This window comes from Dioscorea cayenensis, unplaced genomic scaffold (genome assembly GCF_009730915.1).
Source record: "Dioscorea cayenensis subsp. rotundata cultivar TDr96_F1 unplaced genomic scaffold, TDr96_F1_v2_PseudoChromosome.rev07_lg8_w22 25.fasta BLBR01001403.1, whole genome shotgun sequence".
Classification (NCBI taxonomy): domain Eukaryota; kingdom Viridiplantae; phylum Streptophyta; class Magnoliopsida; order Dioscoreales; family Dioscoreaceae; genus Dioscorea; species Dioscorea cayenensis.
This window is the reverse complement of record NW_024087794.1, coordinates 1-15,158: the sequence shown is the minus strand read 5'-3', so window position 1 is coordinate 15,158 and position 15,158 is coordinate 1. Positions and strand designations below refer to the sequence as shown.

General features: G+C 40.2%; 2 protein-coding genes and 1 non-coding gene across 4 annotated transcripts; 2 read left to right on the top strand and 1 right to left on the bottom strand.

Annotated features, from left to right (window-relative positions):
• Positions 1-296: 296 nt before the first annotated feature.
• Positions 297-7,336, top strand: LOC120256347 (callose synthase 12-like). 2 transcript variants are annotated; one of them, XM_039264045.1, is made up of 3 exons: positions 297-410; positions 1,409-6,800; positions 7,186-7,336. In XM_039264045.1, exon 2 carries the CDS (start codon positions 1,457-1,459, stop codon positions 6,794-6,796), a length of 5,340 nt encoding a protein of 1,779 aa, XP_039119979.1. In that variant the 5' UTR covers positions 297-410; positions 1,409-1,456; the 3' UTR covers positions 6,797-6,800; positions 7,186-7,336. The 2 variants fall into 2 exon arrangements, with proteins under 2 accessions (XP_039119979.1, XP_039119978.1); XM_039264044.1 differs by lacking the exon at positions 297-410 and having other exon boundaries at positions 1,265-6,800.
• Positions 4,431-4,511, top strand: LOC120256354. Its single transcript, XR_005535277.1, has one exon. It is a non-coding gene; the product is annotated as a small nucleolar RNA J33 (small nucleolar RNA).
• A 3,148-nt stretch (positions 7,337-10,484) lies between the features above and the next one.
• Positions 10,485-15,105, bottom strand: LOC120256350 (protein DEHYDRATION-INDUCED 19-like). The gene is made up of 5 exons (XM_039264047.1): positions 14,888-15,105; positions 14,628-14,767; positions 13,271-13,348; positions 12,896-13,173; positions 10,485-10,911 (listed from the first exon to the last, which is right to left on the bottom strand). Exons 1-5 carry the CDS (start codon positions 14,985-14,987, stop codon positions 10,803-10,805), a joined length of 705 nt encoding a protein of 234 aa, XP_039119981.1. The 5' UTR covers positions 14,988-15,105; the 3' UTR covers positions 10,485-10,802.
• Between the last annotated feature and the right edge of the window lie 53 nt (positions 15,106-15,158).

Here is a 15,158-nt window from a genome sequence, read left to right as displayed (position 1 = left end):
TTTTCATCTCCCTCTTGTATTTATATTCAGTTTTAGTGAATTATTAACACATAAATTAAAGCTGTTGGACTAAATAATTAAATTAAAATAAAAACTCAAGCCAAGTAACATAATTAATATTTTAAATAATCTCATAAACATCCAGGTAACGACAAAAACCAACAATATTGGCTGGGTCCAACCTTGTGTTTCTTCTCTCCTAGTCCTTTCACATGCGCCGCATGTACTCCTCCCTCCTCCTTCTTTTTCCCATTTTTAATTTTTAACATTTAAAAAAAACCCTACTACTGAACAGATTCACCCTTGGCGTAGGGTTAGGGTTAGGGTTAGGGTTCCGCGAAGTTCCTATTTCTTGCTCTTTTGCTGCTCAGCTTCTCGCATCAGATCCGGATCTTCTTCTCCGATTTCAGGTTCTCTTCTTTGCTAAAAAATTAAATAATTTAACTTTGGCAAATGTGACGGCGGGGGCTTATTCGGAACTACACCTATCTTTCTTTCATGAGTTTTTTTTTTCTTAAATTTACCAATTTGAGAAGCTCTATTTATTTATTTATTTATTTATTTTTGTGGGTTTTTATTTTTTATTTTTTTTGGAAAGGGTGTCATTCGTAATTTCGCAGAACTCTACACAGATGGTCAAATGAAGGTAGGGCCCACAGGGAATTATTCTCTCGTTGGGCCCCACCATACCATTTACAACCCTTTATAATGGTTCCCATCCAGCTTATTATCCCTCCTCACGATCCACACTTGCTTCCTTTTTTGGCGTGTCAGCTACGCTGTATTTCATATGTTCCTCACCGTCTGATCATCATCAGACGGTCTTCATCAATGGTATCCCTTGACCTTCTTCTTGCCCAGCCAGTGATAATGGGCCGTGTTTGTTATTTACCCGAACGGGACCCTAATTCTCTGCTAAATCCCACCACTAATCTCTCCTCGCGATGCACAGATCAAACAAAAATGAACGGTGATCCGCTTTCCATTTATCTTTTATTTATTTTATAATCAAAGTAAACCTTCTAGTTGGGTTGGGTGCGCATTGAAACTTGTCAACAACCCAACCCAACCCAACGGGCAAATGCTTCCTTTTCATTTCCTTCTCCCCTAATTAATATATATATATTTTTTAAAATAATAAATAAACAAATAAACACATAAATAAATAAATAAATAAATCATTTCTTGATGTGAGAATTTGAAATCAAATCTAGAAGACGGTGAGGTATAGACTATTAGACCCCTTCCTTCCTTTCAACTTTCAAGAACGCGCATACGCCTGTTTTGTTTTGTTTTGTTTGTTTTTAATTAAGCCCTTTGTTAGTCTCTCTAATTCGCAAGAAATCTTTAAATTAAATTTTTTTTAAAATAATTTATTGTTCAAATCTCTGTGTCTCTCTCTGTTCAGTTGGTCATCGTCATCGTCGAAGATTAGAGTTTGAGATCTGATGCGAAGATGAGCCGCCAGCACCGACTGGACCCGCCGGAGTACAACCGCGCCGGCGGAGGAGCAGCCATGGCAGCGGCTGAGGAGGAACCCTACAACATTATCCCGATCCATAACCTACTGGCGGAGCACCCGTCTCTTCGGTTCCCCGAGGTTCGCGCCGCCATGGCTGCCCTCCGTGCCGTTGGCGACCTCCGCACGCCGCCGTTTATCCAGTGGCACGATGGCCTTGATCTTGTCGACTGGCTCGGCGCCTTCTTCGGCTTCCAGCGTGACAACGTCCGGAACCAGCGCGAGCACCTGGTGCTTCTCCTTGCTAACGCTCAGATGCGGCTACAGCCGCCGCCGGACAACATCGACACTCTCGACCCCGGTGTTGTTCGGCGCCTCCGGCGCAAGCTGCTTCACAACTACACCTCCTGGTGCGCCTACCTAGGCCGCAAATCTCACGTCTGGGTCCCTGACAACCCTGCACGGCGCTCCTCTGATGCCCCGCGCCGTGACCTCCTGTATTCCTCCCTCTTTCTCCTTGTCTGGGGCGAGGCTGCAAACGTCCGCTTTGTCCCTGAGTGCCTCTCCTACATCTTCCACTGCATGGCCATGGACCTCAACCGCATCCTCGAGGGCTACATCGACGACAACGGCCGCCCCGCCCTCCCCGCCGTCTCCGGCGATGGTGCGTACCTTGCCCGCGTCATCACACCTCTGTACAAAGTCATCAAGGCCGAGGTCGACTCCAGCCGCAACGGCACCGCCCCACACTCCGCCTGGCGGAACTACGATGACATCAATGAGTACTTCTGGTCTCGTCGTTGTTTCGATCGACTACGATGGCCTCTCGATCTCTCAACGAACTTCTTCGCTCCCCCGCCCAACCGGAAACGCGTCCGCAAGACTGGCTTCGTTGAGCAACGCTCTTTCTGGAACATCTACCGAAGCTTCGATCGCCTCTGGGTCATGCTCATACTCTTCCTCCAGGCCGCTACCATCGTCGCTTGGGAGGGTAACACTTATCCCTGGCAAGGCCTACGCAGTCGCGATGTCCAGGCCCGTGCTCTGACCGTGTTCATCACCTGGGCTGCTCTCCGATTCTTCCAGTCCATTCTCGACGCTGGCACTCAGTACAGCCTCGTCTCCCGTGAGACCCCGTGGCTTGGCCTCCGGATGGTGCTTAAAAGCGTCGTCGCCACTGGCTGGACCATCGCCTTTGGTGTCCTCTATGCTCGTGTCTGGGACCAGCGCAACCATGACCGTCGCTGGTCCCCGACTGCGAACCAGCGACTCGTCAACTTCCTCATGGCTGCCGGGGTGTTCATCCTTCCTGAACTGCTAGCTCTCTTGCTCTTTATCCTTCCCTGGGTTCGCAACTTCCTTGAGAAGACCAACTGGCGGATATTCTACGTGCTCACTTGGTGGTTCCAAAGCCGCACTTTTGTTGGCCGTGGTCTGAGAGAGGGGCTGCTCGACAACATCAAGTATGCTTTGTTCTGGGTTTTGCTTCTTGCTGTCAAGTTCATCTTCAGCTACTTCCTCCAGATCAAGCCGATGGTGAAGCCGAGCAAGGAGATCTTCAATCTCACCAATGTCCACTACCAGTGGCATGAGTTCTTCTCCCGAACCAGCAGGTTCGCTGTCATTCTTCTCTGGGTGCCTGTTGTGCTAATATATTTAATGGACATACAGATCTGGTATTCGATCTTCTCATCACTTGTTGGAGCTTTGGTGGGGCTGTTCTCTCACTTGGGTGAGATTCGGAATGTTGAACAGCTAAGGCTCAGGTTCCAGTTCTTCGCTAGTGCAATGCAGTTTAATTTAATGCCAGAGGAGCAGCTGTTCCAGGATAGGGGCACCTTGAAAAGCAAGTTTAAGGATGCCATTCATCGGCTGAAGTTGCGGTATGGTCTTGGGCGGCCGTACAAGAAGATTGAGTCAAACCAGGTGGAGGCAAACAGATTTGCTTTGATATGGAATGAAATCATTGCCACATTCAGAGAGGAGGATATTATAAGTGATTGTGAAGTGGAGCTTCTTGAGTTGCCACCTACCCACTGGAACATTCGTGTGCTCAGGTGGCCTTGCTTCTTACTATCTAATGAATTGCTGCTTGCTCTTGGCCAGGCGAAGGAGCTGGAGCATACGGACAAGGGGCACTGGAGGAAGATATGCAAGAGTGAGTATAGGCGGTGTGCTGTTATAGAGGCTTATGACAGTGTCAAGCACTTGCTACTTGAGATAGTCAAGGAGAACACTGAAGAGCATTCCATCATAACTCAGATATTTTTTGGGTTTGATGATGCCATTCGTGTGGGGAAGTTTACTGTGGAGTATAAGTTGGCAGTTTTAGAGAGTATTCACTCCAAGCTGATAGTTCTTCTGAAGTTACTGATCAATCCAAAGAAAGATTTGAACAAGGTGGTTAATACCTTGCAGACCCTATATGACTTGGCAATTCGTGATTTTCCAACACATAAGAAGAATATTGAGCAGCTGAAGGAGGCTGGATTGGCGCCACAGAGGCCGAGTGGAACTGGCCTTTTATTTGAGAATGCAGTGGAATTGCCCCCTGTCGACAACTCAAAATTTTATACACAAGTAAGGAGGTTGCAGACAATCCTCACCTCCAGAGATTCCATGAACAATGTACCCAAGAATCTGGAAGCCAGGCGCCGCATAGCTTTCTTTAGCAATTCCTTGTTCATGAACATGCCCCGAGCACCCCAAGTTGAGAAGATGTTGGCTTTCAGTGTTCTGACTCCATACTACAATGAGGAAGTCACCTACAGTAAGGAAAACCTTAGGAGTGAGAATGAAGATGGTGTTTCAACCATATTCTACTTGCAGAAGATTTATGAAGATGAATGGGTGAATTTTTTGGAACGCATGCGGAGAGAAGGGGTTGCTAATGAAAATGAGATATGGAGTGGGGAAAGGTTGAGAGATCTCAGGCTTTGGGCCTCATACAGAGGCCAGACACTAAGCCGAACTGTGAGAGGAATGATGTATTACTACAAGGCCCTCAAGATGCTTGCTTTTCTTGATACTGCTTCAGAGGTTGAAATTAAGGAAGGGTCAAGGGAATTAGATACATTTGGTGATTCTATGAGGCGTGACAATGTGGGAGATGGTATGGAGGATAGGTCTTCATCCTCACGGAATTTAAGCAGAGCAAGCAGTGGAGTGAGCTTATTATTCAAGGGTCATGAGCATGGGACGGCATTGATGAAATTTACTTATGTGGTTGCCTGCCAGATATACGGAACTCAAAGAGGAAAGCCAGAGGGTGAGGAGATTCTGTATCTAATGAAGAATAATGAAGCTCTCCGTGTTGCCTATGTTGATGAAGTCCGCTCAGGCAGGGACGGAGTGGAATATTATTCTGTTCTTGTCAAGTTTGACCAGCAACTGCAGAAAGAGGTGGAGATATTCCGGATCAAGTTGCCAGGACCCTTGAAGCTTGGGGAAGGCAAGCCAGAGAACCAGAACCATGCTCTAATATTCACAAGGGGTGATGCAGTGCAAACCATAGACATGAATCAAGATAACTACTTTGAAGAGGCCCTCAAGATGCGGAATCTGTTGGATGAATACTCACATACCTATGGTGCCCGCAAACCCACTCTCTTGGGTGTTCGAGAACATGTGTTCACTGGTTCAGTCTCTTCGCTTGCTTGGTTCATGTCTGCACAGGAGACTAGCTTTGTCACCCTTGGTCAGCGGGTTCTAGCAAATCCTCTCAAGGTCAGAATGCATTACGGCCATCCTGATGTGTTTGACCGCCTTTGGTTCTTGACTCGAGGAGGTATTAGCAAAGCCTCTAGAGTGATCAACATTAGTGAGGACATATTTGCAGGCTTCAACTGCACATTGCGTGGTGGTAATGTTACACATCATGAATATATTCAAGTGGGTAAAGGACGTGATGTTGGTTTGAATCAGATATCGATGTTTGAAGCAAAGGTTGCTAGTGGCAATGGTGAACAGGTTCTGAGTAGAGATGTGTACAGATTGGGTCACAGATTGGACTTCTTTCGGATGCTCTCCTTCTTCTACACAACTGTGGGATTCTATTTTAACACAATGGTGGTGGTGTTGACTGTGTATACTTTTGTTTGGGGCCGCCTTTATTTGGCTCTCAGTGGCCTTGAGGAGTCGATCAAACAAAGGGCTAACTCTACCAACAATACAGCCCTCGGTACTGTTTTAAATCAGCAGTTTATCATTCAACTTGGACTTTTCACTGCCTTGCCAATGATTGTGGAGAACTCTCTTGAACATGGATTCCTGCCGGCAGTGTGGGATTTCTTGACAATGCAGCTACAGCTGGCGTCCATGTTCTACACCTTCTCTATGGGAACCAAAAGCCATTATTTTGGCCGAACAATCCTTCATGGGGGTGCCAAATATCGTGCTACTGGCCGTGGGTTCGTTGTGCAACATAAGTGTTTTGCTGAGAATTATAGGCTCTATGCCCGCAGCCATTTTATAAAAGCTATAGAGCTTGGGGTGATATTGACGGTCTATGCATCTTATAGCGCCATCTCGAAGGACACTCTTGTCTACATTATCATGACAATTTCGAGTTGGTTTCTGGTTGTGTCTTGGATTATGGCTCCTTTTGCATTCAACCCATCAGGTTTTGATTGGTTGAAAACTGTTTATGATTTTGAGGACTTCATGAACTGGATTTGGTACCCTGGTGGTGTGTTTACAAAAGCTGACCAAAGCTGGGAGACATGGTGGTATGAGGAACAAGATCATTTGAGAATGACTGGCCTTTGGGGCAAGTTATTGGAGATTGTGCTTGACCTCCGTTTCTTCTTTTTCCAATATGGAATTGTGTACCAGCTTAATATTGCTGATAAAAGCACCAGCATTGCTGTATATCTGCTTTCTTGGATTTGTGTGGTTGTTGCTGCTGGAATTTTTGTGTTGATGGTTTATGCTCGAGATAAGTATGCTGCCAAGGAACACATCTACTATCGAGCTGTCCAATCATTCGTCATCATCCTTGTCATTCTGGTGATTATTATCTTACTTAAGTTCACCAATTTTAAGTTGATTGATATCTTTACAAGCCTTTTGGCATTTATACCCACTGGCTGGGGTCTAATATCCATTGCCCAAGTGATAAGACCATTTATAGACTCCACAGTTGTGTGGGATACTGTGGTTGCTGTGTCTCGATTATATGATATACTATTTGGGGTGGTTGTCATGGCTCCAGTTGCATTATTGTCCTGGTTACCTGGATTCCAGTCAATGCAGACAAGGATTCTCTTTAATGAAGCTTTTAGCCGCGGCCTTCAAATATCACGGATTATAACCGGCAAAAAATCTAATATTGACTAGTGAGGTATGTCCTATGACTTAACACTTGAATTTGAATGGGAAATGTTTACCTTGTTTCTTTCCCATGGTTGGTCCTTTCCTGGTGAGCAATATATTTTTTGAGTTTTCGCTGGCTTATGTATGCGATTTGCTTGGTTTGGATCTGTTTATTTTATCTGTCCATATTTTTAACCTTAAAGAAAATATACATGGCCAGCTCTACAAGTATATGGTCATTTGGAAGGTTTGGTTAAATGTACTTGAATCCACGACATAGAACAAATCTAGTTGCTCCATCCAATAGTTCTTTGTAAATAACCGGGTCGTGATTAGTTGCTTTGCTCTTTTAATTTTAGCATTTGATTTGCGCAAATCTTTTATTTTCTGAAGCCTTTCTCATCTTACTGCAGGTCCAGAGCAGTTTTAGTTAGCGGTAGGGCGCCGTGCAGTTTCTTTTGTACAGCTGCTGTATTTCTGTGTGCTCCCTTCTGGTTTTGCTTCTATTTTGTTAATGTATTCATCACTTAGTCTTATTCTACTGAGTTGGTTTTTTCGTATTCATATGTAATTCTTTCAGATGAATGTAGGTATGTTTTCTTGAAGGCTTTGATTCTGTGCACTTTATCTATCCCCGCTCTATTTAGCTGATAGATTATTAAAAGTTGGGATGTTCAATGTTTTGCTCAATTTTGTTTTCTGTGATAGGAATGCCATTTGTTTTCTTCTCTGTTTTGCAGTATATTCTCACGGAATTTCATTATGTATGTACATAAAAAACAGGGTTTTTTATTTCAGAAGTCTGACACTCTCTTGAAGTGCAAAGCTGGTAGGATCTGAATCATTCTATCTCAAAATAAGACGGAACTCTTGTTGTAGGTACAGTGGACCATGCAATCTATGGTACTGACTTTGAAAAAAACTTCAGTATTCATTTCCATTTATGTACATTAGTACATATTATTAACTTTACCTTGTGGCTATAATCTGTTTATTTATTTATTTTTTATTTTCTGTATTTTTTTTCATTGGTTGATATTCATAAAGTTTGGATTTTGGTGAAAATAGACAAAAATCTATGATATATCGAGTCTTAGAACTTGCACCTAAGTGTAGGATCACAGCTGAATGTGGCAGGAATATGGAAATTTTCCTGTTTTCTATTTTGTTTGTTTATATGGAATTGGTGCAAATCTTGGTGTCAGTCTTGGTTTATAGAAAAAAAAAAATGAAAAAAAGAAACATCTACACTAAATGTCAATTATTTTCATGCCGTTTTCTTAAATAAGATTTCTAGATTTACATCTGACAGAAGTTAGTGCATTATGGATCAAGTATATTTTATGAACAGTGATTTGACTGATTTCCCTTGTTTTTTTTTTCATCTCATTGAAAGCTTTTATTATAAAAGAACGTTCATCAGTGGAAGGCAGTGCAAACTCCATGACTGGAAGGTGTAATCTTTGTCTCTCAGTTTACTATCCCTTGCATGTGCCTCCAATTCTTTTTCCTCGAGCAGCTCAAACTCCATGGCTGGAAGCTGCAATCTTTGTCTCCCAGTTTACTTTGCCTCTCAGGTGCCTACTCCAATACCTTTTCCTTCTCATATTTTTTCTTGTGTGGAATTACTCTTCTCAAGATGCTACACTTAGAATGAAAATCTTATGCTCACATTTTTCTCACTTCAATTTGTTATTTATATATACAATATATCACCTGTGGACTCTTGTAGGCAGAGACTAAAATGTAAGAGAGAAAGGACGGCCTCAGGGATGTAGATTTTGAATTTACGGGCGTCCCTAGAAGACATAGGTTTATATATATATATATATGCTCTCTTTATTATTTTTTCCTTGTTCCAACCATTAAATTAAAAATTAAGATGCAATTGCAATGAGTTCCATTTATTCTCTCCGGCTATTAGGTCCTGGAAAAGCTGCAAAGAAAGAGGCAAAGAGATAGAGAAGCCAGCAGTAGCAATGTACTCAAGCTTGTTTGGAGGGATAACTCTTGATCCATCTTTAATGCGTATCCCTATAGATAACGACATGGTTCACAGTGGCCATGGTGTCTTTGGCACCCCTGTTCTCATTGATGGGTAAATAACTAAATATAGTTACATACTTGTACACCATAATTATCAAGCTGACAGCAGGCATCACAATGCAAAGAAGGCATGATCAGGTGCTGGGGACTTGAGGCACACTCACCAATGGATTGCTCAGAGCCTGCATTCTATGCAGTAGTGATCAGGGACAGCTTCTCAATAACATCTAAAGTGCCAATGAAATCTCCATTGTTTGCTAGCTTGAAGAGTGAATTATATATATAAAACGGAGGCAGCTGAGAAAAAAAGGGTGCAAGTAGTTGTGTGTGGGTTGATTGAAAGAGGGTTTGTGAGTGAAGGACCGAAAATGAATGTTGCAGTCATTAGTGAGAACAAAGAAATGGTGTGGTGCCTTCATTTGAGAGGACACTTGAGTGAATGCATTTCAAGGGGGGTTTTGGCAATGTTGATAATTTTTTGCTAACTACTAGGGCATATGTTTTACTTAGTCTCACTTAATTTTCCATGTAACAATTGATAATTTTTGTTATACTTGTATGAATTATACAGTACGATGCTCATATATATATTCTTAAGATTAAAAGTAGACGCCTCTTATTTTCTTCTCGTCGTCTTTTTTAGGAGAGGATAAGGAGGATGAATGCCTTTTTATAAGATTATTTAGTTTGAATTTTTGTTTATAAGCAATTTTTTTTTATAAAAAGTGTATTAATAATTATTCATTTTTACAGGGTCTATACATAAAAATTCTCTGCTTTGTATGTATATACACAGTTTTTATTTTTTATTTTTTTTTTTTATTTCAATGTATGTACATATTTGTATATGGTAGCAAGTAGCAACTTTGTTAATTTGAGTCTATTTGGATTACTAGTCACATATACAGACATATATGGAAAAGGATTAAGTTTAATTAAATCTGTTTTTTTTGTTTTTGTGGTGCAGAGCTCAACGGTCAGAGTTGGGGTTCCATCAGAATGACTTATAATATATAAATTTGCCAATAACCTTTAACTTGATACTTGAATTGGAGACAATTAGACATCTCTCTCTCTGTGTTATATCATCTTTCATAACCCATGTCATGTTGTTGTTGTTGTTGTTGTTGTGCCTCTATTTAATTTCTATCCACCCTCTGTCCAAAAAATTTACAAATAAACAAAGAACTTATTTGGTGTTTTAGCCTTTTGAAACTCTGATACTTAACCATTAATGGGAAAATCTAATTATTTTCAACAATTTCATGCAAAATATTTCAGGTTATGTGAAGATTTCCAAATAATAGCATTTACCTCACTTAGGTGAACACCTTCTTGATAGAAGCGAATAACACTTTTGGTCAGGAAAATATTATTTCTTGAAAAAATTGTGAAATTTCTATAATGACATTTTAATTGTCCATGCAAAACACTCACAGGTGCCAAAAAAAAGGCTTAATACTAAAGTCAACTGCTCCAGTAACGCATACACAACCAAGAAATGAAAAACAGTTTAGCAAGAAAGATGTATGAAATGATACACACTTAAAAAGAGCAATAATAATGTGATTGATATTAAATTGTAAAGCATGAAGCTTATTGGACCATTACCAAATTGTATTAGAACAAGAGCAGACAACTTATATGACTTGCTAAAAATACCAGGGACAAATGAACTGTCAGGGCATATATAAAATAAATTCATAAGAAACACAAACGTGCAGAGTTTATTTGGTAGAAAAGAAGGCCTGCTGATGGTTGGCATATGAATAGATCATGAACTTTCAGCATGCAGCTCTCAAATAGCATGTCTGGGAGCACTGTGCATGATGCCGGGAGAACACAGGAAACAACATATTAATGGAATGGATACTACCACGATGACGAATCATCGTTGAAAGCCATCAGGACTCCAAATACTTGCATGTTCCTTGCGAAATTGGAATCCGATTGACCTTTTCGTCAAAGCATAAACAACTTTTCATTAATCACCAAATAGAGTGGAAAGCAACAGGTCCTGGATGAAGTTCGCACGAACGATGGCCTGTTTCCGCTGTTTCTCCCTCTCCTCATAACTCATGAAAGAATCAGAACTGCCAAGATGGAGAAAGGTAAAACATTTATTAGAATTGTTGTCTACTGAGAATGCAGTGAACATTAAAGAAAATATCACACAAGATGTCACATTCATACCAACAATGGGCAGAAAATTGTTACCTTATCATCACAGGCAACAATAACTTGTGGAACTGAAAGGCAACGTTACTAGCTGATACAATTAAATGTCTTAATTGACTCCACATGGGAAATTGGTCCTTAGATATAAACTACTAAATATGAAGATATCACTGATAAAATGAATTTTATTAATGGTTATAGTAAAAGGTGAAATGCACAGAATGATCAAATATAGTAGTCAATGCTCAAAGGATTGGACATCAACGTGAAGAAGATGATAGATAAAAAATGTAAAAATGATATTGGTTTCTGTATGCATGAAACTGATGGCCACGCTATGATTAGAAAAGAGGTGGATATAAATGCAAATTCATGGGTAATATTTGGTTCACCAAAATTTAATTGCAATAGAGACTAATCCACATCATAATATTGGATAAAATACGTATTGCACTGTATATTCAATCAAAATCAATTATTCAAAAAATTAGTTATGACCATGGTAATAAGAGGTGAGCACTTGCCTGATCACTTATGAAGTCCATAAATTAGTCAGATTGCAATAGTGTAGTTAATAACAAGCTAAGTTGAACAATAAACATACTTGAACATATATCTGTCCTCCAGTTGAAGTTGAATGAAGAGGCTCATCTATTCCCAATTACCAACGAAAAGCTATGCCAGTCATGTGGTAATGAGAAAGTAGTGGAGGTCCATAGTTGTCAAACCCGGTCCCAACCTTGACTTCGGGCTGGGCTTCGGGCCACTGGGTCACTAGGTCAATCCCACAGGTCACAGGGTTAACCCAGAAATTAATTGAAAAGATCCATGGGCAACGGAAAAAAAGGTCCACCACCTGAGAACTTTCTTCTTTTACTTTTTTTTAGTGATACTAGGTAATAACAGGATCAACCAGGTTTTCCCATGTTAATGAAAACCTGTTGGGTCGCACCAGGTTAAATGCTTGGATGTGTTTTTAACAAACACTGCAAAGTAGAGTCTCCGGTTCACAGGTTCACTTGGTTGACCTGCTGGACAGGGCCGGGCCATGTTCAACTACTATGGGTTGGTCTAGTCCTGCATGGGGACTTGCTTTCACTTATGAAGTTCATAAATTAGTTATATCAGACAAACCTGACCTGAAATCTAAACTCACAGACACATATATCATGGTTACATAGTGGAAGCTAAAACAAGCAGTAATAAGAGGAGTGGGAGCAAAACAAAACTCAGTTAAATTCCTTGTGACATTATTGAAATAACAAATGACAGAATCACCTTTGCTATTTGAGCTGGAAATGATTATGAGATTTTATATTATTTCTCACGTCATGGATGAGCATTCGCCACGTGTTCACATTGCATATGATCCATAATTATATAGCAATAATGTGCATCTATGAATTCTAACAATAATGTCATGAGTGGTACAGAAGTTTCTGTAATACTCATTTTCTATTTTGAAGGAATTTGCTTACTAAGATTGTTACAAATTACTCTATTCTTTTCAATTGTTTCCCAGATACATAAATCTACTGACAAAAAAGATAATTATTGAGATTTGTGAGATTGTGTGTTGAGAGAAACTGATAGGAGGTGTTCTGCATATGATGATAGAGATGCAGAGGAAAACTCTAGAAAGAATAGATATGCAGACCTAATAAAAGGAAAAAAAATTTGATATTTAGTAATATCTGAGGAATTCATGGTATGCTACAAGATATCAACCATCAAGTGCAAAAGATATATAGTTCCAACTGTATACTAGCATATATATACACCACATCTATTAAAAACATGTGTGTGCACACATGTGTGGAGGCACATGTGAAACAATCACATGCAAATATATGGAAAGAATCAACTATGTCAATTGTCAAATATGATAGCGGAAATTACCTTGATTTCCAAGTTTGCGAAGGTGTTACTCTTTTGATACTACTGTCCTTGGACGTCAAAGATTTCAAACTTTCTTCTGCTTCAGATGTTGGGAAATTCAAAACAAGTGATGAGAGAAAGGAATCAGCCGCTCCACTTGATGCATTATTATTTCTTGATCGGTAGCCTCCACTTCCTAAAAGCACCTGAATATGAGCCTCACGGAGGTCTCTCCCCAGTAAAGAAAGTGCCTGGCTGCTGGGAATGGCAACTCTCTGTAATTTTCGACGCCTCTGCAGGTAGACTTTGGTTAAAGAAAATCATGAGAACAAACTACACTATCCTTTATTTGTCCTGAAGTAACTGCCTATATGAAAATGAAAAATGAAAGGATATTCTAAACAAATGCCCATGTTGCACTGTGATGTGATTTAGCATGTCCCTTGTAACCTTCGCTGAACATATAGGGCAAACCTGAAGGAAAGGAAACAACAAAAACTGGAATTAGTCAGAAGAAATCTACGTTATACAAATAGGCACTCAAAAACGTCATTTTAAAAATAAAAATTTGTCAAGAAGTGAGAAATTTTGCCTTAGCACACCTCATTAAATGCTTCAAAAATATGATTGATCTCTTGTTTCAATGCATGTGAAGGAAAAAAAAATCTTTTTCAATTGTAATTATCATGTTACCTTAGCCAGCCAAACTTTTAAAGAAGCCATACAGTTTTACATATAAAGTTGTAGTACACAACAGGCATATACAATAGTCAGCATGTGATTTGTCTATATTTCAAAACATAGTTAAATGCTCCATAATTTTTAAGGAACCAAACAACTATCTCCTAAAATGATTAATCCAGAAGTTTGATAAAGGACAATGATTAATGCTTTCGTAACAAGAAACTAGCATGATGGATTCAAATTCTTTAGCTGTATTAGGGGTCACAAAAGAAACATTAAAAAAAGGACTGCAAAGCAATCAAATTCTTTCAATTCGATGCACAAAAAAAGTATTAAATCATCAGCAGATGTTTTCCCACACTAAAATCCAACAAAAAGGACCTCACCAACCTCATCTTTCATAATCCACCCACGCGTGCCTCCTTTTGCCATAAAATTCTAATTCTCTGACCCAATTTCATAAAATTAATCTTGCATAGACCTTTGTAATTCTTAAAGAACTGAATCAACCTAATCCTTGACTTCACACTCACGGGTCAACCCATTCCCATGGGGAAAGCCTGCTTGCTTGATGCTGATCATCTTTCCCTTCGCTTTTCCATAACTAATACTAAGAAAGATGAGGCAAAATACCAAAGGATATGCACCATCAAGATACAGAAGAAAGACTCCAAACATGATCGACTATACTCAGAAAAGCACCGAAAAACCATTTTTGATTCACTATTACAAGCCAAGAACCAAACAAACGTTTGCCACCAAGAGTAGGAACGCAAAAAGTCCTGATTTTGGACATCAAAACAACAAAAGTCTCAATGAACAGGACATAGAAGTGGATTTAGAACAGCAAAAGTTTTTTTTTTTCATCAATCATTCAAAAAAGGGATCATTTGTGGGGAAAAAACTATTATTCTCTTCATTTTAAATAAAACAAATCGTTCCAATAAATGTAAGCACCGGCAACTTTCCCAACCCTTAAATCCAAATCTCAGATCATTCCTACCCAAAAAAAAAAGAGAAAAAAAAAAATCAATCCTTTTAAAAAGCTATGATGATCTGAAAAACTCACAGCGGCCTTAGATTCAAACGGGTGCTCATCCTCAAGATGAGAACACAGCGACGAGATGTCATGCTCCTCGTAGCAATACGGGCATGGAAAATCCGGCCGGAACTCTTCCTCCACCTCGAAATCATCTATGCTCAACCGATCTACAACAAAAATTCTGACAAAAATCATCACAAAATCCAAAATTTAAAACATAAAACCACCGCCACCAGATCAGGATCATAATTTTGGATAAAAAAAAAGGATTAAATCAGGGGAAAGACCAGCTTGGGAGCTGTGCTGCTGCAATTGCTGGTGCTGATGCTGAAGCGCTAGGTTCCTTTTGGCGGCAGCAAGGCGGGCGATCCAGAGATCGGAATCCATTCGCAGAGAAGATTAGATCACAAGAGAAGCCGATCCCACGAACCCACCCACCAAAAAGACCCCCAAAACGAGACCTTTCCACCGATTCTCTCTCTCTCTCTCTCTCTCTCTGCTTTTCGTTTTCCCGGAATTGAAGCTAATTTTTGGGGAAAAATTTTCTATTCATTTGGA

Excerpts from the sequence above, each read along its gene's own strand:
- LOC120256347 (XM_039264045.1), top strand. The coding sequence starts at position 1,457 with ATGAGCCGCCAGCACCGACTGGACCCGCCGGAGTACAACCGCGCCGGC.
- LOC120256350 (XM_039264047.1), bottom strand. The coding sequence starts at position 14,987 with ATGGATTCCGATCTCTGGATCGCCCGCCTTGCTGCCGCCAAAAGGAAC. Across the intron at positions 13,174-13,270 it reads AACATGGGCATTTGTTTAGA|CTGCAGAGGCGTCGAAAATT; the intron begins ATATCCTTTCAT and ends ACCAAAGTCTAC. Across the intron at positions 10,912-12,895 it reads TCGCAAACTTGGAAATCAAG|TTCTGATTCTTTCATGAGTT; the intron begins GTAATTTCCGCT and ends CCATCTTGGCAG.